Source organism: Stegostoma tigrinum, chromosome 41 (genome assembly GCF_030684315.1).
Source record: "Stegostoma tigrinum isolate sSteTig4 chromosome 41, sSteTig4.hap1, whole genome shotgun sequence".
Classification (NCBI taxonomy): Eukaryota; Metazoa; Chordata; class Chondrichthyes; order Orectolobiformes; family Stegostomatidae; genus Stegostoma; species Stegostoma tigrinum.
Window position 1 is genome coordinate 10085497 of NC_081394.1, and position 20228 is coordinate 10105724.

General features: G+C 57.9%; 1 protein-coding gene across 1 annotated transcript in view; it reads right to left on the reverse strand.

Annotated features, from left to right (window-relative positions):
• Nucleotides 1-743: 743 nt before the first annotated feature.
• The window catches only part of tmem145 (transmembrane protein 145), a gene marked incomplete at its 5' end in the record, with an annotated part of 33579 nt that continues 14094 nt past the window's right edge, over nucleotides 744-20228 (reverse strand). Inside the window, 10 exons of the mRNA XM_059641415.1 lie at nucleotides 744-1873; nucleotides 2549-2743; nucleotides 3462-3582; nucleotides 3931-4103; nucleotides 10274-10367; nucleotides 11758-11836; nucleotides 12888-12968; nucleotides 13324-13392; nucleotides 13727-13798; nucleotides 17174-17258. Of these exons, the coding sequence (XP_059497398.1) occupies nucleotides 1676-1873; nucleotides 2549-2743; nucleotides 3462-3582; nucleotides 3931-4103; nucleotides 10274-10367; nucleotides 11758-11836; nucleotides 12888-12968; nucleotides 13324-13392; nucleotides 13727-13798; nucleotides 17174-17258 (1167 nt within the window). The remainder of the gene's footprint in view (nucleotides 1874-2548; nucleotides 2744-3461; nucleotides 3583-3930; nucleotides 4104-10273; nucleotides 10368-11757; nucleotides 11837-12887; nucleotides 12969-13323; nucleotides 13393-13726; nucleotides 13799-17173; nucleotides 17259-20228) is intronic.

Sequence of the window (20228 nt, forward strand, 5' to 3'; positions counted from 1 at the left end):
GAGGGAGAGAGAGAGTTTGTGTGTGCGTGTGAGAGAGTGTAAGTGTAAACGAGGGAGAGAGCATGTGTGTTAGAGAGTCTGTGTGTGTGTGAGGGATTGAATGTATGTCTGTGTGAGAGAGTGTGGGTATTTGAGTGTGTGTGTTCAAGAGAGAATCTGAGTGTGAGAGTGTGCGTGGATGTGAGAGAGAGATAGGTGTGTGTGAGAAAAAGTATGATTTAAGCATGTGAGTGAGAGAGCGCGCGAGACACTGTGCGTGAGAGAGAGTCTGTGTGTGTATATGAGAGGGAGAGTGTGTTTATGAGTGTTAGAAAGGGAGAGTGTGTGTGAGAGAGGGCACGTGTGCGCGCACGCGAGAGAGGAAGAGTGAGCATGTGTGAGAGAGTCTGTGTGTCAGTGAGTGTGTGCGCGCGCAAGTGAGAGAGTCAGTGTGGGGGGATTGAATGTGTGTCTGTGAGTGTGTGCACATTCAAGAGAGTATCAGAGTGATAGAGTTTGTGTGTATGAGAGAGCATGCGAAAATCAGTGTGTGTGTGAGTGTGCATTCGAGAGTTTGTGTGAGTGTGTGGATGTGAGAGAGAGAGCGTGTGAGAAGGAGCCAGCCTGCGGTACATGACGGTGAAGGACTCTGTGCCGATCACAGGGCAGGGTGAAGGGCTGGTCCCCGCGGGGAGGGGCTGTGGGTCGGTGAATGTGTGTTCCCAGTCAGAGGGACGTGACGGAGACAGCAGGCAGCCAGCTGGTTACACCGACAATCCTTTATTAACAGCAGCGGGCTCAGACAGACTCTCACCCCGGGTCTGCGTCTGACCCAGTCACCCACTCTCCCCCCACTGTGCAGTGACACACAGAAAGTGAACCCATGTTCACCCTCCTCCCCCACCCACACCCACATGGCAGGTTTATGAGAGGGGTAGACATTAATGTTTTACACACACTGCAAATCCCCCAAAAACACAGCTCATGTTCCACGATGTTGAGTGTATTTACAGTTTGGTACTATTCCCAATCGGCACGATCTCCAGGGCGTGGACACGGACACACAAAATACTGGGGCAGGCAGACCCGAGCACTGTGTCCCAAACACACCAAGTTCTCCCAGTGACACCAGTGTTAGAGATAACAAAGTGTGGAGCTGGATGAACACAGCAGGCCAAGCAGCATCTCAGAAGCACAAAAGCTGACGTTTCGGGCCTAGACCCTTCATCGGAGAGGAGGAGGCGGACTGAAGATGGATAGAGGAGAAGATAGGTGGAGAGGCCCGAAACATCAGCTTTTATTATCTCTGAGACCAGAGTTCGTATGGGTTTGGGACAGAGTAAAGCTTCCTCTACCCTGTCCTGCCACTTCAGCACTCCCAGGACAGGGACAGCACGGCGTTAGATACAGAGTAAAACTCCCTCCACACTGACCTCCCATCAAACACTCCTCAGGGACAGGGACAGGGACAGCACGGGGTTAGATACAGAGTAAAGCTCCCTCTACACTGGCCCCCATCAAACCCTCCCAGGGTCAGCACGGGGTTAGATACAGACTAAAGCTCCCTCTACACTGGCCCCCAACAAACCCTCCCAGGGTCAGCACGGGGTTAGATACAGCCTCTATCAGTTGGGGGTGTTGATAAGGTCATGGAGAGAGACACAGTGAGCCCGGGAACATACAGAGCGTGCTGCCATTAACACATTTCCCTTGATGCCACCTCCGTGGGGACAGTGACCCCCACTTTGCTGAGAGCCTGCACACGGATGTACTCTCCCAAATGATTGTAATAAGGTGGGGGGTACGTGCTGAGGGGCTCAGGCTCCATCGGTGGGCTTGGAGACGGCAGACCAGCCAAAACCTTGCTTGTAGTCAACTGCGTCTCCTGGCTCTCCTGCACAGAAAATACAAACAAGATGGGCTCAGTCCCCCTGAACCTTAAACACCTCCGCCCCAGGTTCGAGCACAGCACATCAACCCCATCACCACTCACACACACACTCCCTCAGCACTGACCCTCCGACAGCGCCCACTCCCTCAGCACTGACCCTCCGACAGTGCCCACTCCCTCAGCACTGACCCTCCGACAGCGCCCACTCCCTCAGCACTGACCCTCTGACAGCGCCCGCTCCCTCAGCACTGACACTCCGACAGCGCCCGCTCCCTCAGCACTGACCCTCCGACACTGCAACACTCCCTCAACACTGACCCTCCGACACCGCAACACTCCCTCAACACTGACCCTCCAACACTGCAACACTCCCTCAGCGCTGACCCTCCGACAGTGCCCACTCCCTCAGCACTGACCCTCCAACAGTGCGGCGCTCCCTCAGCACTGACCCTCCGACAGTGCGGTGCTCCCTCAGCACTGACCCTCCGACACTACCCGCTCCCTCAGCACTGACCCTCTGACAGTGCCCGCTCCCTCGGCGATGACCCCGTTCTGTGGCAGAGGTTTGAAATAGGGAGCCTCGCCGGTCAGAGGTCAGGCTGCTTCCCCATGCTGCCGACTCGGCCGCAGCCTGCCTCCCGCTGTATGGGATCCGAGCCGCGCCTGGTTGAGACTCACCGCGGTGCGGGGCCCGTTGACGGCACCAATGGAGAAGAGCTCGGTGAAGTTGGGGGCTGAGGCTGCCCCCCCGGCGTTGGAGTTGCCGTAGCCCTGGTGAGAGAACTTGTCGAAACTGGCCTCCGCGGTGCCAATCTGGGAGGTGCGGATGTGGTAGGGGAAGTTTTTATTGGCAGCCGATGGCCGTGTGATCACCTGTGGGTCAGGGGAAGGAAAAGGAGCTTTGAGAGAGCAGGCCGGCTGGTTGGGGGCAAGCGGGTGGTGGGAGTGCGAGGCGAGGCTCAGGCTGCACTTTGGGCCTACGTAACCATTCACATCAGGATAGACCTTCTGGTGCTGAGAGGCAGGATCTGGGTCAGGCCAGTGAACAGAACAAGCATCTCTGGCCCCTTTAGTCGGGGTGGGGGGGGGGCGTTTACCCCGTGTGACTCAGTGAGAATGTGTGGAGGATGGCAACCACAGATGGCAGAAACTGTGCAAAATGCAAGAGAAACAGGGGCAGGGAGGGCCATTCGTGCCTTCCAGCCCACCGTCCCCTCCCCAATCGCAACCCCCCCCCCCCACCCAACTTTGATCCCTTTAACCCGAAGAACAACCCCCTCCTTGAAAGCACTCGGTGCTTGGGCCTCAACCACTTTTTCTGCGGCAGAGAATTCCACAGGCTCCCCCACTCGGGACACAGGATGGGGATGGGGAACAGCGTTTGGGGCGTTGCGGTGGGGAGGGATCCAGCCAGAGATGGGACACAGTGGAGAGGGAAGGGCTGGTGGTGGTGATGGTTGGTTGGGGGGGGGGGTGCGGAGGAGAGACAGGGAGGTGTGGGTCCTGTTCCCACTTGGTCTCCCAAACCCTCGAATGTGGACAGCTCACGCCCACGCACCCCCACCCCCATCACGGAGTGGGTGGTACCCACCAGAAAGACAACTTGGGCGTAGAGGTAGATTCCCAGCTGGATCCCGTTGACGATCTTCTCTCGGACCCACTTGGGGATTCCAAAGTTGGCGATGAGGGCCATGACGGGCACAGCGAAGAACCTGTGGGGACAGGAGAGCGGGTGGGTAGTGAGAGACCGCCACTGGGCCCATGGTCATGTCAGGAACACCCCCAACCCCAGCTCCATACCCACACTCCCCAAAGACACTAGGGGACAGAGACATCCACAGAATGAGGGGGAGAGGGAGAGGAGAGCGAGAGGAGCAAGGGGGAGAGACGGAGGTGTGAGAGAGAAAGGACGCAGAGAGGAGAGGAACGAACGAGGCGGGGAGGAGAGAGAGGGGAGGGAAGGAGAGGGGGAAAGGGACAGGGAGCGGGAGCGAGCAAGAGCGCGGGTGTGTGGTGTAACAGGAAACCTCTCTCGTGCCCCAGGGAGTGCTGCTACATACCAGAGAGTGTAGGCTGCGAAGAAGGGGATATAGAAGCTCTGCTTCTCTGGATAGTGCTTCAGGGTGGTGTAGACTGCGTAACTGAACCAGGCATAGGCCACAAACTGCAGCACAATCAGACCGTAACCCACCGGAGACTCGAAGGTGTACAGCACCTGACCTGGATCGAAAAACTGATACACAGACTGCAGATTATTAACATAACCCCGGGGGGAGTCATGGGGGGTGGGGGGAGAGAGACAACTAGGGAGGGGGAGTGAGAGAGAGAGAACACGGGGGGGGGAGTGAGAGTGAGAGAACACGGGGGGGGGGAGTGAGAGTGAGAGAACACAGGGGGGAGTGAGAGAACGGGGGGGGGAGTGAGAGAGAGAGAACACGGGGGGGAGTGAGAGAACAGGGGGGGAGTGAGAGTGAGAGAACACGGGGGGGTAGTGAGAGAACACAAGGGGGGAGGGTGAGTGAGAGAACACGGGGGGGGAGTGAGAGTGAGAGAACACGGGGGGGAGTGAGAGAACACGGGGGGAGTGAGAGTGAGAGAACACGGGGGGGAGTGAGAGAACACGGGGGGGTAGTGAGAGTGAGAGAACACGGGGGGGAGTGAGAGAACAGGGAGGGGGGAGTGAGAGAGAGAGAACAGGGAGGGGGGAGTGAGAGAGAGAGAACACGGGGGGAGTGAGAGAGAGAGAACACGGGGGGGAGTGAGAGAGAGAGAACACGGGGGGGAGTGAGAGAGAGAGAACACGGGGGGAGTGAGAGTGAGAGAACACGGGGGGGAGTGAGAGAGAGAGAACACGGGGGGAGTGAGAGTGAGAGAACACGGGGGGAGTGAGAGTGAGAGAACACGGGGGGGGAGTGAGAGTGAGAGAACACGGGGGGGAGTGAGAGAGAGAGAACACGGGGGGGAGTGAGAGTGAGAGAACACAGGGGGAGTAAGAGTGAGAGAACACGGGGGGGAGTGAGAGTGAGAGAACACGGGGGGGAGTGAGAGTGAGAGAACACGGGGGGGAGTGAGAGTGAGAGAACACGGGGGGAGTGAGAGAACACGGGTAGTGAGAGTGAGAGAGCACGGGGGGGGAGTGAGAGTGAGAGAACACGGGGGGGGAGTGAGAGAACAGGGGGGGTAGTGAGAGTGAGAGAGCACGGGGGGGGAGTGAGAGAGCACGGGGGGGGAGTGAGAGTGAGAGAGCACAAGGGGGGAGTGAGAGTGAGAGAACACGGGGGGGGAGTGAGAGTGAGAGAACACGGGGGGCAGTGAGAGAACAGGGGGGGTAGTGAGAGTGAGAGAGCACGGGGGGGAGTGAGAGTGAGAGAGCACGGGGGGGGAGTGAGAGAGCACGGGGGGGGAGTGAGAGTGAGAGAGCACAAGGGGGGAGTGAGAGTGAGAGAACAGGGGGGGGAGTGAGAGTGAGAGAACGGGGGGGGAGTGAGAGTGAGAGAACGGGGGGGGAGTGAGAGTGAGAGAACAGGGGGGGGAGTGAGAGTGAGAGAACAGGGGGGGGAGTGAGAGTGAGAGAACAGGGGGGGGAGTGAGAGTGAGAGAACACGGGGGGGGAGTGAGAGTGAGAGAACACGGGGGGGGAGTGAGAGTGAGAGAACACAGGGGGGAGTGAGAGTGAGAGAACAGGGGGGGGAGTGAGAGTGAGAGAACACGGGGGGGAGTGAGAGTGAGAGAGCACGGTGGGGGAGTGAGAGTGAGAGAACACGGGGGGGAATGAGAGTGAGAGAACACGGTGGGGAGTGAGAGTGAGAGAACACGGGGGGGTGTGAGAGTGAGAGAACACGGTGGGGAGTGAGAGTGAGAGAGCACGGTGGAGGAGTGAGAGTGAGAGAACACGGGGGGGAGTGAGAGTGAGAGAGCACGGTGGAGGAGTGAGAGTGAGAGAACACGGGGGGGAGTGAGAGTGAGAGAACACGGCGGGGGTGTGAGAGAACGGAGGGGAGTGAGAGTGAGAGAACACGGGGGGGAGTGAGAGAACAGGGAGGGGGGAGTGAGAGTGAGAGAACAGGGAGGGGGGAGTGAGAGTGAGAGAACACGGGGGGGGAGTGAGAGTGAGAGAACACGGGGGGGTAGTGAGAGTGAGAGAACACGGGGGGGTAGTGAGAGTGAGAGAACACGGGGGGAGTGAGAGTGAGAGAACACGGGGGGGAGTGAGAGTGAGAGAACACGGGGGGGTAGTGAGAGTGAGAGAACACGGGGGGGAGTGAGAGAACAGGGAGGGGGGAGTGAGAGAGAGAGAACACGGGGGGGAGTGAGAGAACAGGGGGGGGGGAGTGAGAGAACAGGGAGGGGGGAGTGAGAGAGAGAGAACACGGGGGGAGTGAGAGAGAGAGAACACGGGGGGAGTGAGAGAGAGAGAACACGGGGGGGAGTGAGAGAGAGAGAACACGGGGGGAGTGAGAGAGAGAGAACACGGGGGGAGTGAGAGAGAGAGAACACGGGGGGGAGTGAGAGTGAGAGAACACGGGGGGGTACTGAGAGTGAGAGAACACGGGGGGGAGTGAGAGAACAGGGAGGGGGGAGTGAGAGAGAGAGAACACGGGGGGAGTGAGAGAGAGAGAACACGGGGGGAGTGAGAGAGAGAGAACACGGGGGGGAGTGAGAGAGAGAGAACACGGGGGGGAGTGAGAGAGAGAGAACACGGGGGGAGTGAGAGAGAGAGAACACGGGGGGAGTGAGAGAGAGAGAACACGGGGGGAGTGAGAGAGAGAGAACACGGGGGGAGTGAGAGTGAGAGAACACGGGGGGAGTGAGAGTGAGAGAACACGGGGGGAGTGAGAGTGAGAGAACACGGGGGGAGTGAGAGTGAGAGAACACGGGGGGGGAGTGAGAGAACACGGGGGGGAGTGAGAGAGAGAGAACACGGGGGGGAGTGAGAGTGAGAGAACACGGGGGGAGTGAGAGTGAGAGAACACAGGGGTAGTGAGAGTGAGAGAGCACGGGGGGGGAGTGAGAGTGAGAGAACACGGGGGGGGAGTGAGAGAACACGGGGGGCAGTGAGAGAACAGGGGGGGTAGTGAGAGTGAGAGAACACGGTGGGGGAGTGAGAGAACACGGTGGGGGAGTGAGAGAACACGGTGGGGGAGTGAGAGTGAGAGAACACGGTGGGGGAGTGAGAGTGAGAGAACACGGGGAGAGTGAGAGAACACGGGGGGGAGGAGTGAGAGAGCACGGGGGGGGAGTGAGAGTGAGAGAGCACAAGGGGGGAGTGAGAGTGAGAGAACAGGGGGGGGAGTGAGAGTGAGAGAACAGGGGGGGGGAGTGAGAGTGAGAGAGCACGGGGGGGGGGAGTGAGAGAGCACGGGGGGGGAGTGAGAGTGAGAGAGCACAAGGGGGGAGTGAGAGTGAGAGAGCACGGGGGGGGGGAGTGAGAGAGCACGGGGGGGGAGTGAGAGTGAGAGAGCACAAGGGGGGAGTGAGAGTGAGAGAACAGGGGGGGGAGTGAGAGTGAGAGAACAGGGGGGGGGAGTGAGAGTGAGAGAACACGGGGGGGAGTGAGAGTGAGAGAGCACGGTGGGGGAGTGAGAGTGAGAGAACACGGGGGGGAGTGAGAGTGAGAGAGCACGGTGGGGGAGTGAGAGTGAGAGAACACGGGGGGGAGTGAGAGTGAGAGAACACGGCGGGGGTGTGAGAGAACAGGAAGGGGAGTGAGAGTGAGAGAACACGGGGGGGAGTGAGAGAACAGGGAGGGGGGAGTGAGAGTGAGAGAACACGGGGGGGGGAGTGAGAGTGAGAGAGCACGGTGGGGGAGTGAGAGTGAGAGAACACGGGGGGGAGTGAGAGAACACGGGGGGGAGTGAGAGAACACGGGGGGGAGTGAGAGAACACGGGGGGGAGTGAGAGAACACGGGGGGGGGAGTGAGAGTGAGAGAGCACCGTGGGGGAGTGAGAGTGAGAGAACACGGTGGGGGAGTGAGAGTGAGAGAGCAGGGTGGGTGAGTGAGAGTGAGAGAACACGGGGGGGAGTGAGAGTGAGAAAGCACGGTGGGGGAGTGAGAGTGAGAGAACACGGGGAGAGTGAGAGAACACGGGGGGGAGTGAGAGTGAGAGAACACGGGGAGAGTGAGAGAACACGGGGTGGGAGAGTGAGAGTGAGAGAACACGGTGGGGGAGTGAGAGAACACGGTGGGGGAGTGAGAGAACACGGTGGGGGAGTGAGAGAACACGGTGGGGGAGTGAGAGTGAGAGAACACGGTGGGGGAGTGAGAGTGAGAGAACACGGGGAGAGTGAGAGAACACGGGGGGGAGTGAGAGTGAGAGAACACGGCGGGGGAGTGAGAGTGAGAGAACACTGTGGGGGAGTGAGAGAACACGGCGGGGGAGTGAGAGTGAGAGAACACTGTGGGGGAGTGAGAGAACACGGGGAGAGTGAGAGAACACGGCGGGGGAGTGAGAGTGAGAGAACACGGGGGGAGTGAGAGTGAGAGAACACGGCGGGGAGTGAGAGAACACGGTGGGGGAGTGAGAGAACATGGGGAGAGTGAGAGAACACGGCGGGGGAGGGAGAGAACATGGGGAGAGTGAGAGAACACGGCGGGGGAGGGAGAGTGAGAGAACACGGGGGGAGTGAGAGTGAGAGAACACGGGGGGAGTGAGAGTGAGAGAACACGGGGGGGAGTGAGAGTGAGAGAACACGGGGGGGTGTGAGAGTGAGAGAACACGGTGGGGAGTGAGAGTGAGAGAGCACGGTGGAGGAGTGAGAGTGAGAGAACACGGGGGGGAGTGAGAGTGAGAGAACACGGGGGCGAGTGAGAGTGAGAGAACACGGGGGCGAGTGAGAGTGAGAGAACACGGGGGAGAGTGAGAGTGAGAGAACACGGGGGGGAGTGAGAGTGAGAGAACACGGAGGGGGGAGTGAGAGTGAGAGAACACGGAGGGGGGAGTGAGAGTGAGAGAACACGGAGGGGGGAGTGAGAGTGAGAGAACACGGAGGGGGGAGTGAGAGTGAGAGAACACGGGGGGGGAGTGAGAGTGAGAGAACACGGGGAGAGTGAGAGAACACGGGGGGGGGGAGAGTGAGAGAACACGGGGGAGTGAGAGTGAGAGAACACGGGGGGAGTGAGAGAACACGGGGGGAGTGAGAGAACACGGGGGCGAGTGAGAGTGAGAGAACACGGGGGCGAGTGAGAGTGAGAGAACACGGGGGGGAGTGAGAGTGAGAGAACACGGGGGGGAGTGAGAGTGAGAGAACACGGGGAGAGTGCGAGAACACGGCGGGGGAGTGAGAGTGAGAGAACACGGGGGGGAGTGAGAGTGAGAGAACACGGGGGGGAGTGAGAGTGAGAGAACACGGAGGGGGGAGTGAGAGTGAGAGAACACGGAGGGGGGAGTGAGAGTGAGAGAACACGGAGGGGGGAGTGAGAGTGAGAGAACATGGGGGGAGTGAGAGAACACGGTGGGGGAGTGAGAGAACACGGTGGGGGAGTGAGAGAACACGGTGGGGGAGTGAGAGTGAGAGAACACCGGGGGGGAGTGAGAGAACACCGGGGGGGAGTGAGAGAACACGGGGGGAGGGGAGTGAGAGAACACGGGGAGAGTGAGAGAACACGGGGGGAGTGAGAGTGAGAGAACACCGGGGGGGGAGTGAGAGTGAGAGAACACGGAGGGGGGAGTGAGAGTGAGAGAACACGGAGGGGGGAGTGAGAGTGAGAGAACACGGAGGGGGGAGTGAGAGTGAGAGAACACGGGGGGGAGTGAGAGTGAGAGAACACGGGGGGGAGTGAGAGTGAGAGAACACGGGGGAGAGTGAGAGTGAGAGAACACGGGGGGGAGTGAGAGTGAGAGAACACGGGGGGGAGTGAGAGAACACGGGGGGGGGAGTGAGAGTGAGAGAACACAGGGGGAGTGAGAGAACACGGCGGGAGTGAGAGTGAGAGAACACGGCGGGAGTGAGAGAACACGGGGAGGGGAGTGAGAGTGAGAGAACACGGGGGGAGTGAGAGTGAGAGAACACGGGGGGAGTGAGAGTGAGAGAACAGGGAGGGAGTTAGTAGAGAGAGGGAGAGAAGAGAGAACAAGAGACAGAAAGGGGTGAAGGAAGGAAGTGGGGAGAAGAGAGAGAAAACAGGGCAGGATGTTACCTCTCTCTGTCTCTCTGTCTCTCTGTCTGTCTAAAGCTGGGATCACTGGGCCATGAATATGACCGAGATTCCTCCCCCGTCTGGATTCAAAATCATTTAAACAACTGCTCAACATGACCCCCCATCCCCAACTCCGTGTGTGCGTGAGAGTGAGAGAGACATACAGACACCACAGTTCCCTGTGTGCGGACCCACCCATCCTCCCACCCACCCCCACATCCACCGCGATGCTGCTCTAGTGGAATGTCCCAGCTGGTGGCCTCACCTCTGCCTCATAGATGAGGAGGACGATGTGGGTCATCGTGTACAGTGTCATGTAGACAGTCAGCTTAATAGATCCACTTCGGCTGATCCTCCCTCTGAAAACAGTAAGCACAGGGTTCGGGATCACAGTCATCAGTCACACCCCTCCCCGAGCCTGTTACACAGGGACAGGAGGCCATTCAGCCCCTCTCCCCGAGCCTGTTACACAAGGACAGGAGGCCATTCAGCACCCCCCTCCGCGAGCCTGTTACACAGGAACAGGAGGCGGCCATTCAGCCCCTCTGCCCTGAATCTGTTACACGGGGAACATGAGGCCATTCAGCCCCCTTCTTGAGGCTGTTATATTAGTGCAAAGATCTCAGAAAGGGACTGTGCCTTTAAGATAGTTTAACACAGTCTGACACAGGTCCGTCTGCTAAACTCAGCCAGCCAGCCGACCGTGAATATAACAGTCCTCAACGTCAGCTCCCGAGCTGCATCCTCAAGCCTGAGCTGTGATACCGTTCCACACTGCAGATGGTTTATAAACTCCCAGATATCTGACCAAACACGCAGAGTGTGTTAACGCGGGCTAATGCAGCAGAAAGCCGGTCAATGCTGTCCCACTGAGTTTCAGGGCAGCTCTCCTGGGAGTCCGGGCCAGTATCTATCCCCACCCTCGCCATCAGCAAAGGATCCCAGAGGGTACGCTGGCCTTCATCACGAAAGGATTGGAGTACAGGAGTCAGGATGTCTTGCTAGAGCTGTACTGACCACACCCGGAGGAGTGTGCGCCGTTCTGGTCTCCACATCCAAGGAAGGATGTTCTGGCGATGGAGGGAGTGTAACAAAGGTTTACCAGGCTGATTCCTGGGATGGTAGGGCTGATGTATGAAGAGAGACTGGATCATTTAAGACTATATTCAGTGCCGTTTAAAAGAATGAGGGGGGAAACTCACGGAAACTTATAAAATTCTAATAGGACTAGACATAGTAAACACAGGAAAGATGTTCCCGATGAACAGGGCAGTCCAGAACCAGGGGTTCACAGTCTCAGGATACAGGCTAGGACATACAGGAAGAGAACTGTCTTCACCCAGGGAGTGGGAAATCCTGTGGAACTCTCTACCACAGAAAGCAGTTGAGGCCAAAACATTGAATGTTTGCAAGAAGAACTTAGAGATAGCTCTTAGAGCTAAAGTGATCAGTAAGGAGAATATGGGAACAGGGGACTGAGTTGTTTGATCAGCCATGAATAGCAGAGCAGACTACGATGGGCCAAAACGCCTCCTCTTATTTCAGTTATTAACACTGAACTGGTTGTGGGATATTGCTCACACTTCCAACAGGATGGGCAGGATTCGGCAGGGGTGGTATGGTGTGATGGGGTAAAAGCCCCTCCCCCCAGGAAGATTGGGATGGGGAGGGGCAGAGGGGTTGGGAGCCAATCCCATTCCAGTCCACCGCAGCTGGGAAAAGCACCCACCGCGAACACAGGCTCCATACCTGGTGACAGTGAAACCCTTCCCCAGCAGGATCAGCATCAACAGGAACGTCAGGAAGCTCAGGGAAAACAGCAGCTTCGCTACGGGAGAGGGGGGAGAAAGAGAGAGAGAGCGATGGTCAGAATGGGAAGGAGGACAGACAGTCAGCAACAGGGGAGGAGAGAGAGGGTGGGGGGGATAGAAAGACAGAGAGAGAGACAGAGAGAACAAGCTCTCAGATACACACACGGTAGGGGTAACTTTCAGATACACACATACCTCAGAAACACACACGGGGGGTAACTCTCAGATACACACACGGAGCAGGGGGGAAGATACCTCTGAGATACATACACGGGGGGGGAGATACCTCTGAGATACACACACGGGGGGGGGGAAGAGATACCTCAGATACACTCATGGGGGGATATCTCTGAGATACACACACAGCGGGGGGGTAACTCTCAGATACACACACGGCGGGGAGATACCTCAGATACACACATGGGGGGTGGGAGATACCTCTGAGATGCACACACAGCGGGGGGGTAACTCTCAGATACACACACATAGGGTGGGGGGGGAGAGATACCTCAGATACACACACGGGGGGGAGATACCTCAGATACACACACAGCGGGGGCAGATACCTCTGAGATGCACACACAGTGCGGGGAGATACCTCTGATACTCACACGGGGTGGGGGGGGGAGAGATACCTCTGATACTCACACGGGGGGGAGATACCTCAGATACACACACGGGGGGTGGGAGATACCTCTGAGATGCACACACAGCGGGGGGAGATACCTCTGAGATGCACACACAGTGGGGGGAGAATACCTCTGATACACACACGGGGGGGGGGCGAGAGATACCTCTGAGATACACACATGGGGGGTAACTCTCAGATACACATACGGGGGAGGAAGATACCTCTGAGATACACATGGCGGAGGGAAAAATACCTCTAAGATACACACGGTGGGGGCAGATACCTCTGAGATACACACAGTGGGGGGGGGAAGATACCTCTGAGATACACACACAGTGGGGGGGGGGGAAGATACCTTTGAGATACACACACGGGGTGGGGGGGGGGGGAAGATACCTCTGAGATACACACACAGGGTGGGGGGGTGGTAAACTCACCCAGGATTTTGATGGTGTGATTTCCAATCCCATCCAATGCGTATTGCCCCCAGAACAGGCAGAAAAAGATCAGACTAAGAACTGCAAGAGAGGGTCAGATACAGAGTAAAGTTCCTTCTACACTGTCCCTCCATCAAACCCCACTCCCAGGGACAGCACGGGGTTAGATACAGAGTAAAGCTCCCTCTGCACTGTCCCCCTGTCAAACCCCACTCCCAGGGACAGCACAGGGTTAGATACAGAGTAAAGCTCCCTCTACACTGTCCCCCATCAAACACTCCCAGGGACAGGGACAGCACGGGGTTAGATACAGACTAAAGCTCCCTGTACACTGTCCCCCTCATCAAACCCCACTCCCAGGGACAGGGACAGCACGGGGTTAGATACAGAGTAAAGCTCCCTCTACACTCCCTGTGCAGTGGATTCGCTGACTCACCTTCCAGTCCAGCTGCTGTCATGAACATTTTGTACGTGGTGTGAAGGAGCAAGCGAACCTTCAGCCGATCTGTAAGGACCACAGCACACCGTCAGGGAGACAACCCCTTTCCCCCTCCCTCCCCCCGACCCCCACCCCATCCAATATTCCCCAATTCCTGAGCTCTGACATTCCCTGGAGTCCGATGGCACAAACTCCCGTGATTTGAATCTGTACGTTCCCAGGTCTCCAACATCCCCTTCAGGTCTAACGGCCCCCCCATTTTGAGATGCGCTATCCCCTTCTCTCCCACCCACCACCGCCAGTCCCATGCTGGGGTCCCCCAGCTCCGCACCCCCCCCCCCCCCCCCCCCCCCCCCCCCCCCCCCCCCCCCCCCCCCCCCCGCCCCCGGCAAATACTCACAACCAAACCCTGCAGAGATGAAGAAGACGAGGATGAAAATCACCAGGAATGTGATGTCCGTCTCCAGTATCCCTGTGGGGATGGGAAAAGACATGACAGCCGTGAGGTGGGGTGGGGATTCAGGAAGCTGATCCTTCCTGAACTGACCTTCTGGGGGTCACACTGTGACAAAACACAAACAGGGTCCCATTTCATCCCATGTGCCTGCGCAGATTCTAAAAAAAAAAGACCCTGCAGATGTTTCCCCCAGCACCCCACTGCCTCGGTATTCCCTCCCCCCCGAAAATTCCTTGTCGGATCTGCTCCCACCACCGTCTGATTGCTCCATCAACAACAGGGCAACATGTTCCCAACCTCTCGCCCGTGTTTCCTCCATCTGCGTCGCTTGGGTGACTGACCCTCCGGCCCCTCGTTGACTCGATCGAAAGCCCCCCCCAGCGATTAAGCTCCCTTCCTCTGCTCCCATCATGCAACAGCGTCGTGGATGACCTTGTATTGTGACAACTTTTCTGGCCACCCTGCCCAACCTCCCTCCAAAACCCCAGAGAGATCAGAAACCAGCCTCTGCTGCAAAACTTCAAAGGGTGCAGACAAGGACTATTTGTGGACTATCAGGAACTGGAATATGGAGCCGTGGTCATTCCTGATCGCCGTGTGATCCCTGGGGATTGTGTTCAGGAATAATGTCCCATTAACATGAGCTGCGAGGGACCTGCCATTTCAATTGGGAGTCCTGTTACTTTGCACACCGGACAAGCAAAAGGTTTCGGGTATAGAACATAGAACATTACAGCACAGTACAGGCCCTTCGGCCTTCGATGTTGTGTCGACCTGCCATACCAATCTGAAAGGCACGTAAAACAGAGTGACTCGAGAGGCCCTGTGCTGAAGGCTGCCTAGCAACAGCCTCTGAAGTGCAATTTTGTGTTTTTCCTAGCAGAGCTAGGTGGTTCTGGTGAAGAACGAACTTTAGACTGGAAAGGGTCTTCCAAAAAAACAAAAATTGCTGGAAAAGCTCAGGTCTAAGGGAAATCAGAGTTAACCTTTCAGGTCTGGTGGCTCATTCTCAAAACCTTAAAGATTCCGCTCTCTTGGCTGAAATCTTTTGGATCTTGATGAGGCCAAATATCTGGGTTTCTGTAAAATTTTCGAAAAGATTTTTTAAAAAATTTATTCTGTATTGTTGATTGCTAATGGAAAAGAAGCTTTTAACCAAAGCATTGCCAAGTTTTAGAATGCAAGTCAGCTTATTGTAAAAGCACTATATACATAGCTGCTGGTTTACACAGTAGTAGAAGGGGCAGGCAACAGGTAACTGACTGGTCTACGGACTAGTGACCAATAACAACTGTCCTCCAGCAGCAAACATTTGGCTTCCAGGTAACTGAACAAGTCAGGATTACAAACAAGACAATGAGAATCCAGCAGAACTCTGCGATCTCCATTTCTGTTCTTTGCAGAGAGAAAGTGAGAATGTGAAGGAGAGGGAGAATGGGGGAGAGCGCGCAGAGGGGGGCAGAGGCATGAGAAGAAAAAGAGAGAGACAGAAATTGATTTTCTTTTACTAGTTGGTATAAGCTGCTGATTTTTCATTCACAAATCATAGAATTTTCTACGTGTAAACACTGCCCTCCAACAAACCATGGAGAGCAGATCGAAAAGGAAGGCTGAGGAACAGAATTCTGATCCATGTAAGAATGATCTCGGCAAATCCTATGAATGGGGGCCAAGGAACTGCCCTCCAGCTTTTCCACACTGCCATGGCACCCACCTTTTTTAAAATCCTGATTGAGACCCCATACGAGAGTGTGTGTGTGCGTGAGAGAGAGACAGAGACAGTGTGCGTGTGTGTATGCGAGAGTGGGTGTCTGTGCGCAAGTGAGAGAGAGAAGGAGCGTGCGTGTTTCTGCGTGAGTGAGAGTGTGTGTGTGTGCATGCGCGAGTGAGTGCGAGCGAGTGCGTGTTAGAATTTCAGCTGGCACAGTTACAGGATGATCAGTTTTGTGTGCCTGGTGATAGAATGAATTTCTTTGTAATCTATAGTAATCACTGTTGAGGACGGAAACCTAGCTTGCATTGCCTGGAATTCACTGGGCAGGTAAATGAGGGTCTTTGTGTTAACCTCTAACTTCTGGGTCAGCCAGGGGAGAGTAATGGGATTCAAGTGCCAGTGCGCTTTCTCAAGTGGGCCGTGGTTCCGTTCGGAAAGGATAGTACAGGTGCAAAAGGCAGAGCGGCCTCATTCAGAATTTCAGAGAATTGCGAGATAACAACATCTACCCTGAACAGGAGAAGACAGCCCGTGTGGGAAAAGAGAGTGAACAGTTGTGATCTCTTTGCCAAGTTTATTGAGACTTGGTGACTCATGATGTCACAAACATCTGGAGGGAGCTACTGGGTGTCTTGGCTGCATTGGTTCTTTCTGTGTAGGACTAAGCTCGCAACCTCTTACATATGTGAGCCATGTGTTATTCCTGATGTTATAACCATGCACTGTACAATGGGACACTGGCTTTAAAATAGTCACTTCGACATAGTCCCAAAGGACCATGGAGCTGCTCCCTCATTCGGGAGACAGGGAGGGGGCGAAAGGGAAGGGGAGTGAGACTAATGGTCGGGGGGGAGGTTCAATGCAAGGGTCACCACACTTTGGTTGAAGTTGATGATTTGGGGTCTTCAGGGTGAGCTCAGGCAATGCAGGAATCGAACCCGTGCTTTTAGCATCGTCAGAAACCAGCTATCCAGCGAACAGAAAGGGTGAGGAAACATCAGCTCAGTCACTAAAGCCATTGGCAGAAAATTTTCCAGCCTCTGGAAAATCCCTTTGCCAGTGCAGAAAGTCTACCTCTCCGAGCTGTAGTCCCTGAACGTTGGTAGAACATAGGGCAGCACAGGCCTTTCGGCCCATGATGTGCTTGACCTATATTCTACATTTTACTATTCATTATCTAGAACTGAGACGCTGCCTTTGTTATACACAACAATCATTTATTTTATTCCAGGCTCTGATTGCCAGTCCTGGTCATCTTGTAAGGTCTCTGCAATAGCCAATAGCCGGAAGCATTCCTCGCTGTCTCTGCACACTAAGTTAGTCTACAGCGTTACTCGCGTCCCAACAAGGAACCTTTCCAGTCTCAGCCTAAGCCTGCAGTGCCCAGAGCTCGAAGTTCAACCCTGGGCTGGTCTGATCGTCTCCTCGAACCCTGCTTTGGGACAAGCCGAAACGCTCAGGCCAGTAAAGGCAAAACATTGCCAGAGAACTAAAATAAAAATGCAAAGTACTCAACAGTTCGAGTCCCCTCTGCGGAGAGGAGAGGCAGAACTCAGAACGTGAAGTTAACCCTCTGCCCACTCCATCCGCCCTCCTCCTGCTCCCTGTCCTCCCACTTCCCCCGCACCCCCGCACCCCCCCACCCCGGCCACCCCCAACACCTCACTCCCACTTACCAAACTCATCAGCCGAAAACTGTTTGGTCCAGAAGGAGTGGCCATTGGTGAGAGTCATCTCATACTCGAGCTCCAACCCCGTGCCCTGTGCCAGAGAGAGACAGAGAGAGGGTGAGAGCGAGAGGGAGGGGGGAGCAGAGAGAGAGGGGGGGGCAAGAGAGGGGGGGGCAAGAGAGGGGGGGGCAAGAGAGGGGGGGGCAAGAGAGGGGGGGGCAAGAGGGGGGGGAAGAGAGAGGGGGGGGAAGAGAGAGAGGGGGGGAAGAGAGGGGGGAAGAGAGAGAGGGGGGAAGAGAGGGGGGGGGAAGAGGGGGGGGGAAGAGAGGGGGGGAAGAGAGGGGGGGGAAGAGAGAGAAGGGGGGAAGAGAGAGAAGGGGGGAAGAGAGAGAAGGGGGGAAGAGAGAGGGGCGGAAGGGGGGGAGGAGGGGGGAAGAGAGAGAGGGGGGAAGAGAGGGGGGAAGGGGGGGAAGAGAGAGAGGGGGGAAGAGAGTGAGGGGGAAGAGAGTGAGGGGGGAAGAGAGAGAGGGGGGAAGAGAGAGAGGGGGGAAGAGAGAGAGGGGGGAAGGGGGGGGAAGAGGGGGGGGAAGGGGGGGGAAGAGGGGGGGAAGAGAGGTGGGGAAGAGATGGGGGGGAAGAGAGGGGGGGGAAGAGGGGGAAGAGAGGGAAGAGAGTGGGGGGGGGTGAGAGAGAGGTGGGGAAGAGAGAGAGGTGGGGAAGAGAGAGGGGGGGAAGAGAGAGGGGGGGAAGAGAGAGAGAGTGGGGAAGAGAGAGAGGGGGGAAGGGAGGGGGGGAAGAGAGGGGGGGGAAGAGAGGGGGGGGAAGAGAGAGAGGGGGCGGGAAGAGAGAGAGGGGGCGGAGAGAGAGAGGGGGGGGAGAGAGGGGGGGGAGAGAGGGGGGAAGAGAGAGAGAGAGAGCGGGGAAGAGAGGGGGGGGAAGAGAGAGGGGGGGAAGAGAGAGAGGGGGGAAGAGAGAGAGGGGGGAAGAGAGAGAGGGGGGAAGAGAGAGAGGGGGGAAGGGGGGGGAAGAGGGGGGGGAAGGGGGGGGAAGAGGGGGGGGAAGGGGGGGGAAGAGGGGGGGGAAGGGGGGGAAGAGGGGGGGGAAGAGAGGGGGGGAAGAGATGGGGGGGAAGAGAGGGGGGGGAAGAGGGGGAAGAGAGGGAAGAGAGTGGGGGGGGTGAGAGAGAGGTGGGGAAGAGAGAGAGGTGGGGAAGAGAGAGGGGGGGAAGAGAGAGGGGGGGAAGAGAGAGAGAGTGGGGAAGAGAGAGAGGGGGGAAGGGAGGGGGGGAAGAGAGGGGGGGGAAGAGAGGGGGGGGAAGAGAGGGGGGGGAAGAGAGAGAGGGGGCGGGAAGAGAGAGAGGGGGCGGAGAGAGAGAGGGGGGGAGAGAGGGGGGGGAGAGAGGGGGGAAGAGAGAGAGAGAGCGGGGAAGAGAGGGGGGGGAAGAGAGAGGGGGGGAAGAGAGAGGGGGGGAAGAGAGGGGGGGGAAGAGAGGGGGGGGGAAGAGAGGGGGGGGGAGAGAGGGGGGGAAGAGAGAGAGAGAGCGGGGAAGAGGGGGGGGAAGAGAGAGAGCGGGGAAGAGGGGGGGGAAGAGAGAGGGGGGGAAGAGAGGGGGGGGAAGAGAGGGGGGGGAAGAGAGGGGGGGGAAGAGAGGGGGGGAAGAGAGGGGGGGGAAGAGAGGGGGGGGGAGAGAGAGGGGGGGAGAGAGAGGGGGGGAGAGAGAGGGGGGGAGAGAGAGGGGGGGAGAGGGGGGGAGAGAGAGGGGGGAAGAGAGAGGGGGGGAGGGGGGAAGAGAGAGGGGGGGAGGGGGGAAGAGAGAGGGGGGGAGGGGGGAAGAGAGAGGGGGGGAGGGGGGAAGAGAGAGGGGGGGAGGGGGGAAGAGAGAGGGGGGGAAGGGGGGGAAGAGAGGGGGGGAGAGAGAGGGGGGGAGGGGGGAAGAGAGAGGGGGGGAGGGGGGAAGAGAGAGGGGGGAGGGGGAAGAGAGAGGGGGGAAGGGGGGGAAGAGAGAGGGGGGAAGGGGGGGAAGAGAGAGGGGGGAAGGGGGGGAAGAGAGAGGGGGGAAGGGGGGGAAGAGAGGGGGGGAAGAGAGAGAGAGGGGGGGAAGAGAGAGATGGGGGGAAGAGGGGGAAGAGAGAGAGGAGGGGGAGGGGGGGAGAGAGAGGGGGGAAGGGCGGGGAAGTGAGAGTGAGGTGGGGGTTAGTCACCTCAATGAAGGGTGGAGTGCAGAGCACTGAGGGAGGGTGGGCATCACTGGGACAGCAGGAGTCCACAGCTGGGGGTGGGGGAGGATGGTGTCTGGAGCAGGGGTGGGGAAAGAGGTGGGGGTGTGGGAGGAGTCAGTGAGGGGTAGGGAGTCAGTGGGGGGGGGGGGAATCAGCCAGGGGTGTTTAGTGAGGGGTAAATCGGTCATGGGGGGGGGGGATCATCAGTGAGGCGGACCAGTGATGGGGGTGGGAGTCAGCTGGTGGGGGAGGGGGGCGATTGTGGTCTGGGAGGGAGCAGCGAGGGGAATTCAGTGAGCGGGGAGGAGGAGGTACTGGTGGGGAGTCAGCGATGTGTGTGGAGGGGGCGTGAGGCAGAGTGGGTCGCGGGGGGGAGCGTGGTGGGAGCAAGCACCGGGGTGGGGAGGGGGGAGTTAGCCAAAGCGGGGGACTCAGCAATGAATGTTGAGGGGGGGGGGGGGAGAAGGGTCAGCAAGGAGATGGGGGATGCGTCAGCGAGGGGGGAGGAGATCAGCAAAAGGGGGTCAACGATGAGTGGTGGGGGAGTCAGCGGGGGGGATGTCAGTGGGGAGGGAGGTCAGCGAGGAGGGGCAGGAGGTCAGCGATTGGGGGACGGGGAGGGGTGCTCAGGGAGGAGCATATCAGTTGGGGGTGGGAGGGTCGCAGCAGCGAAGAGGGGTGGGTCAGCAAGGAGGGGAGCAGTGCAGATACAGGAATTTGTATTCGTATAGCACCCAAATGGAGAAACGGCGGGACAGGGGGAGGATGGTGCTGCAGATTCTGGGAATGGTTTCAGAATCCGGGGCAGAGGGGCTACAGCCGCGATTGGGGGAGCTATCAGA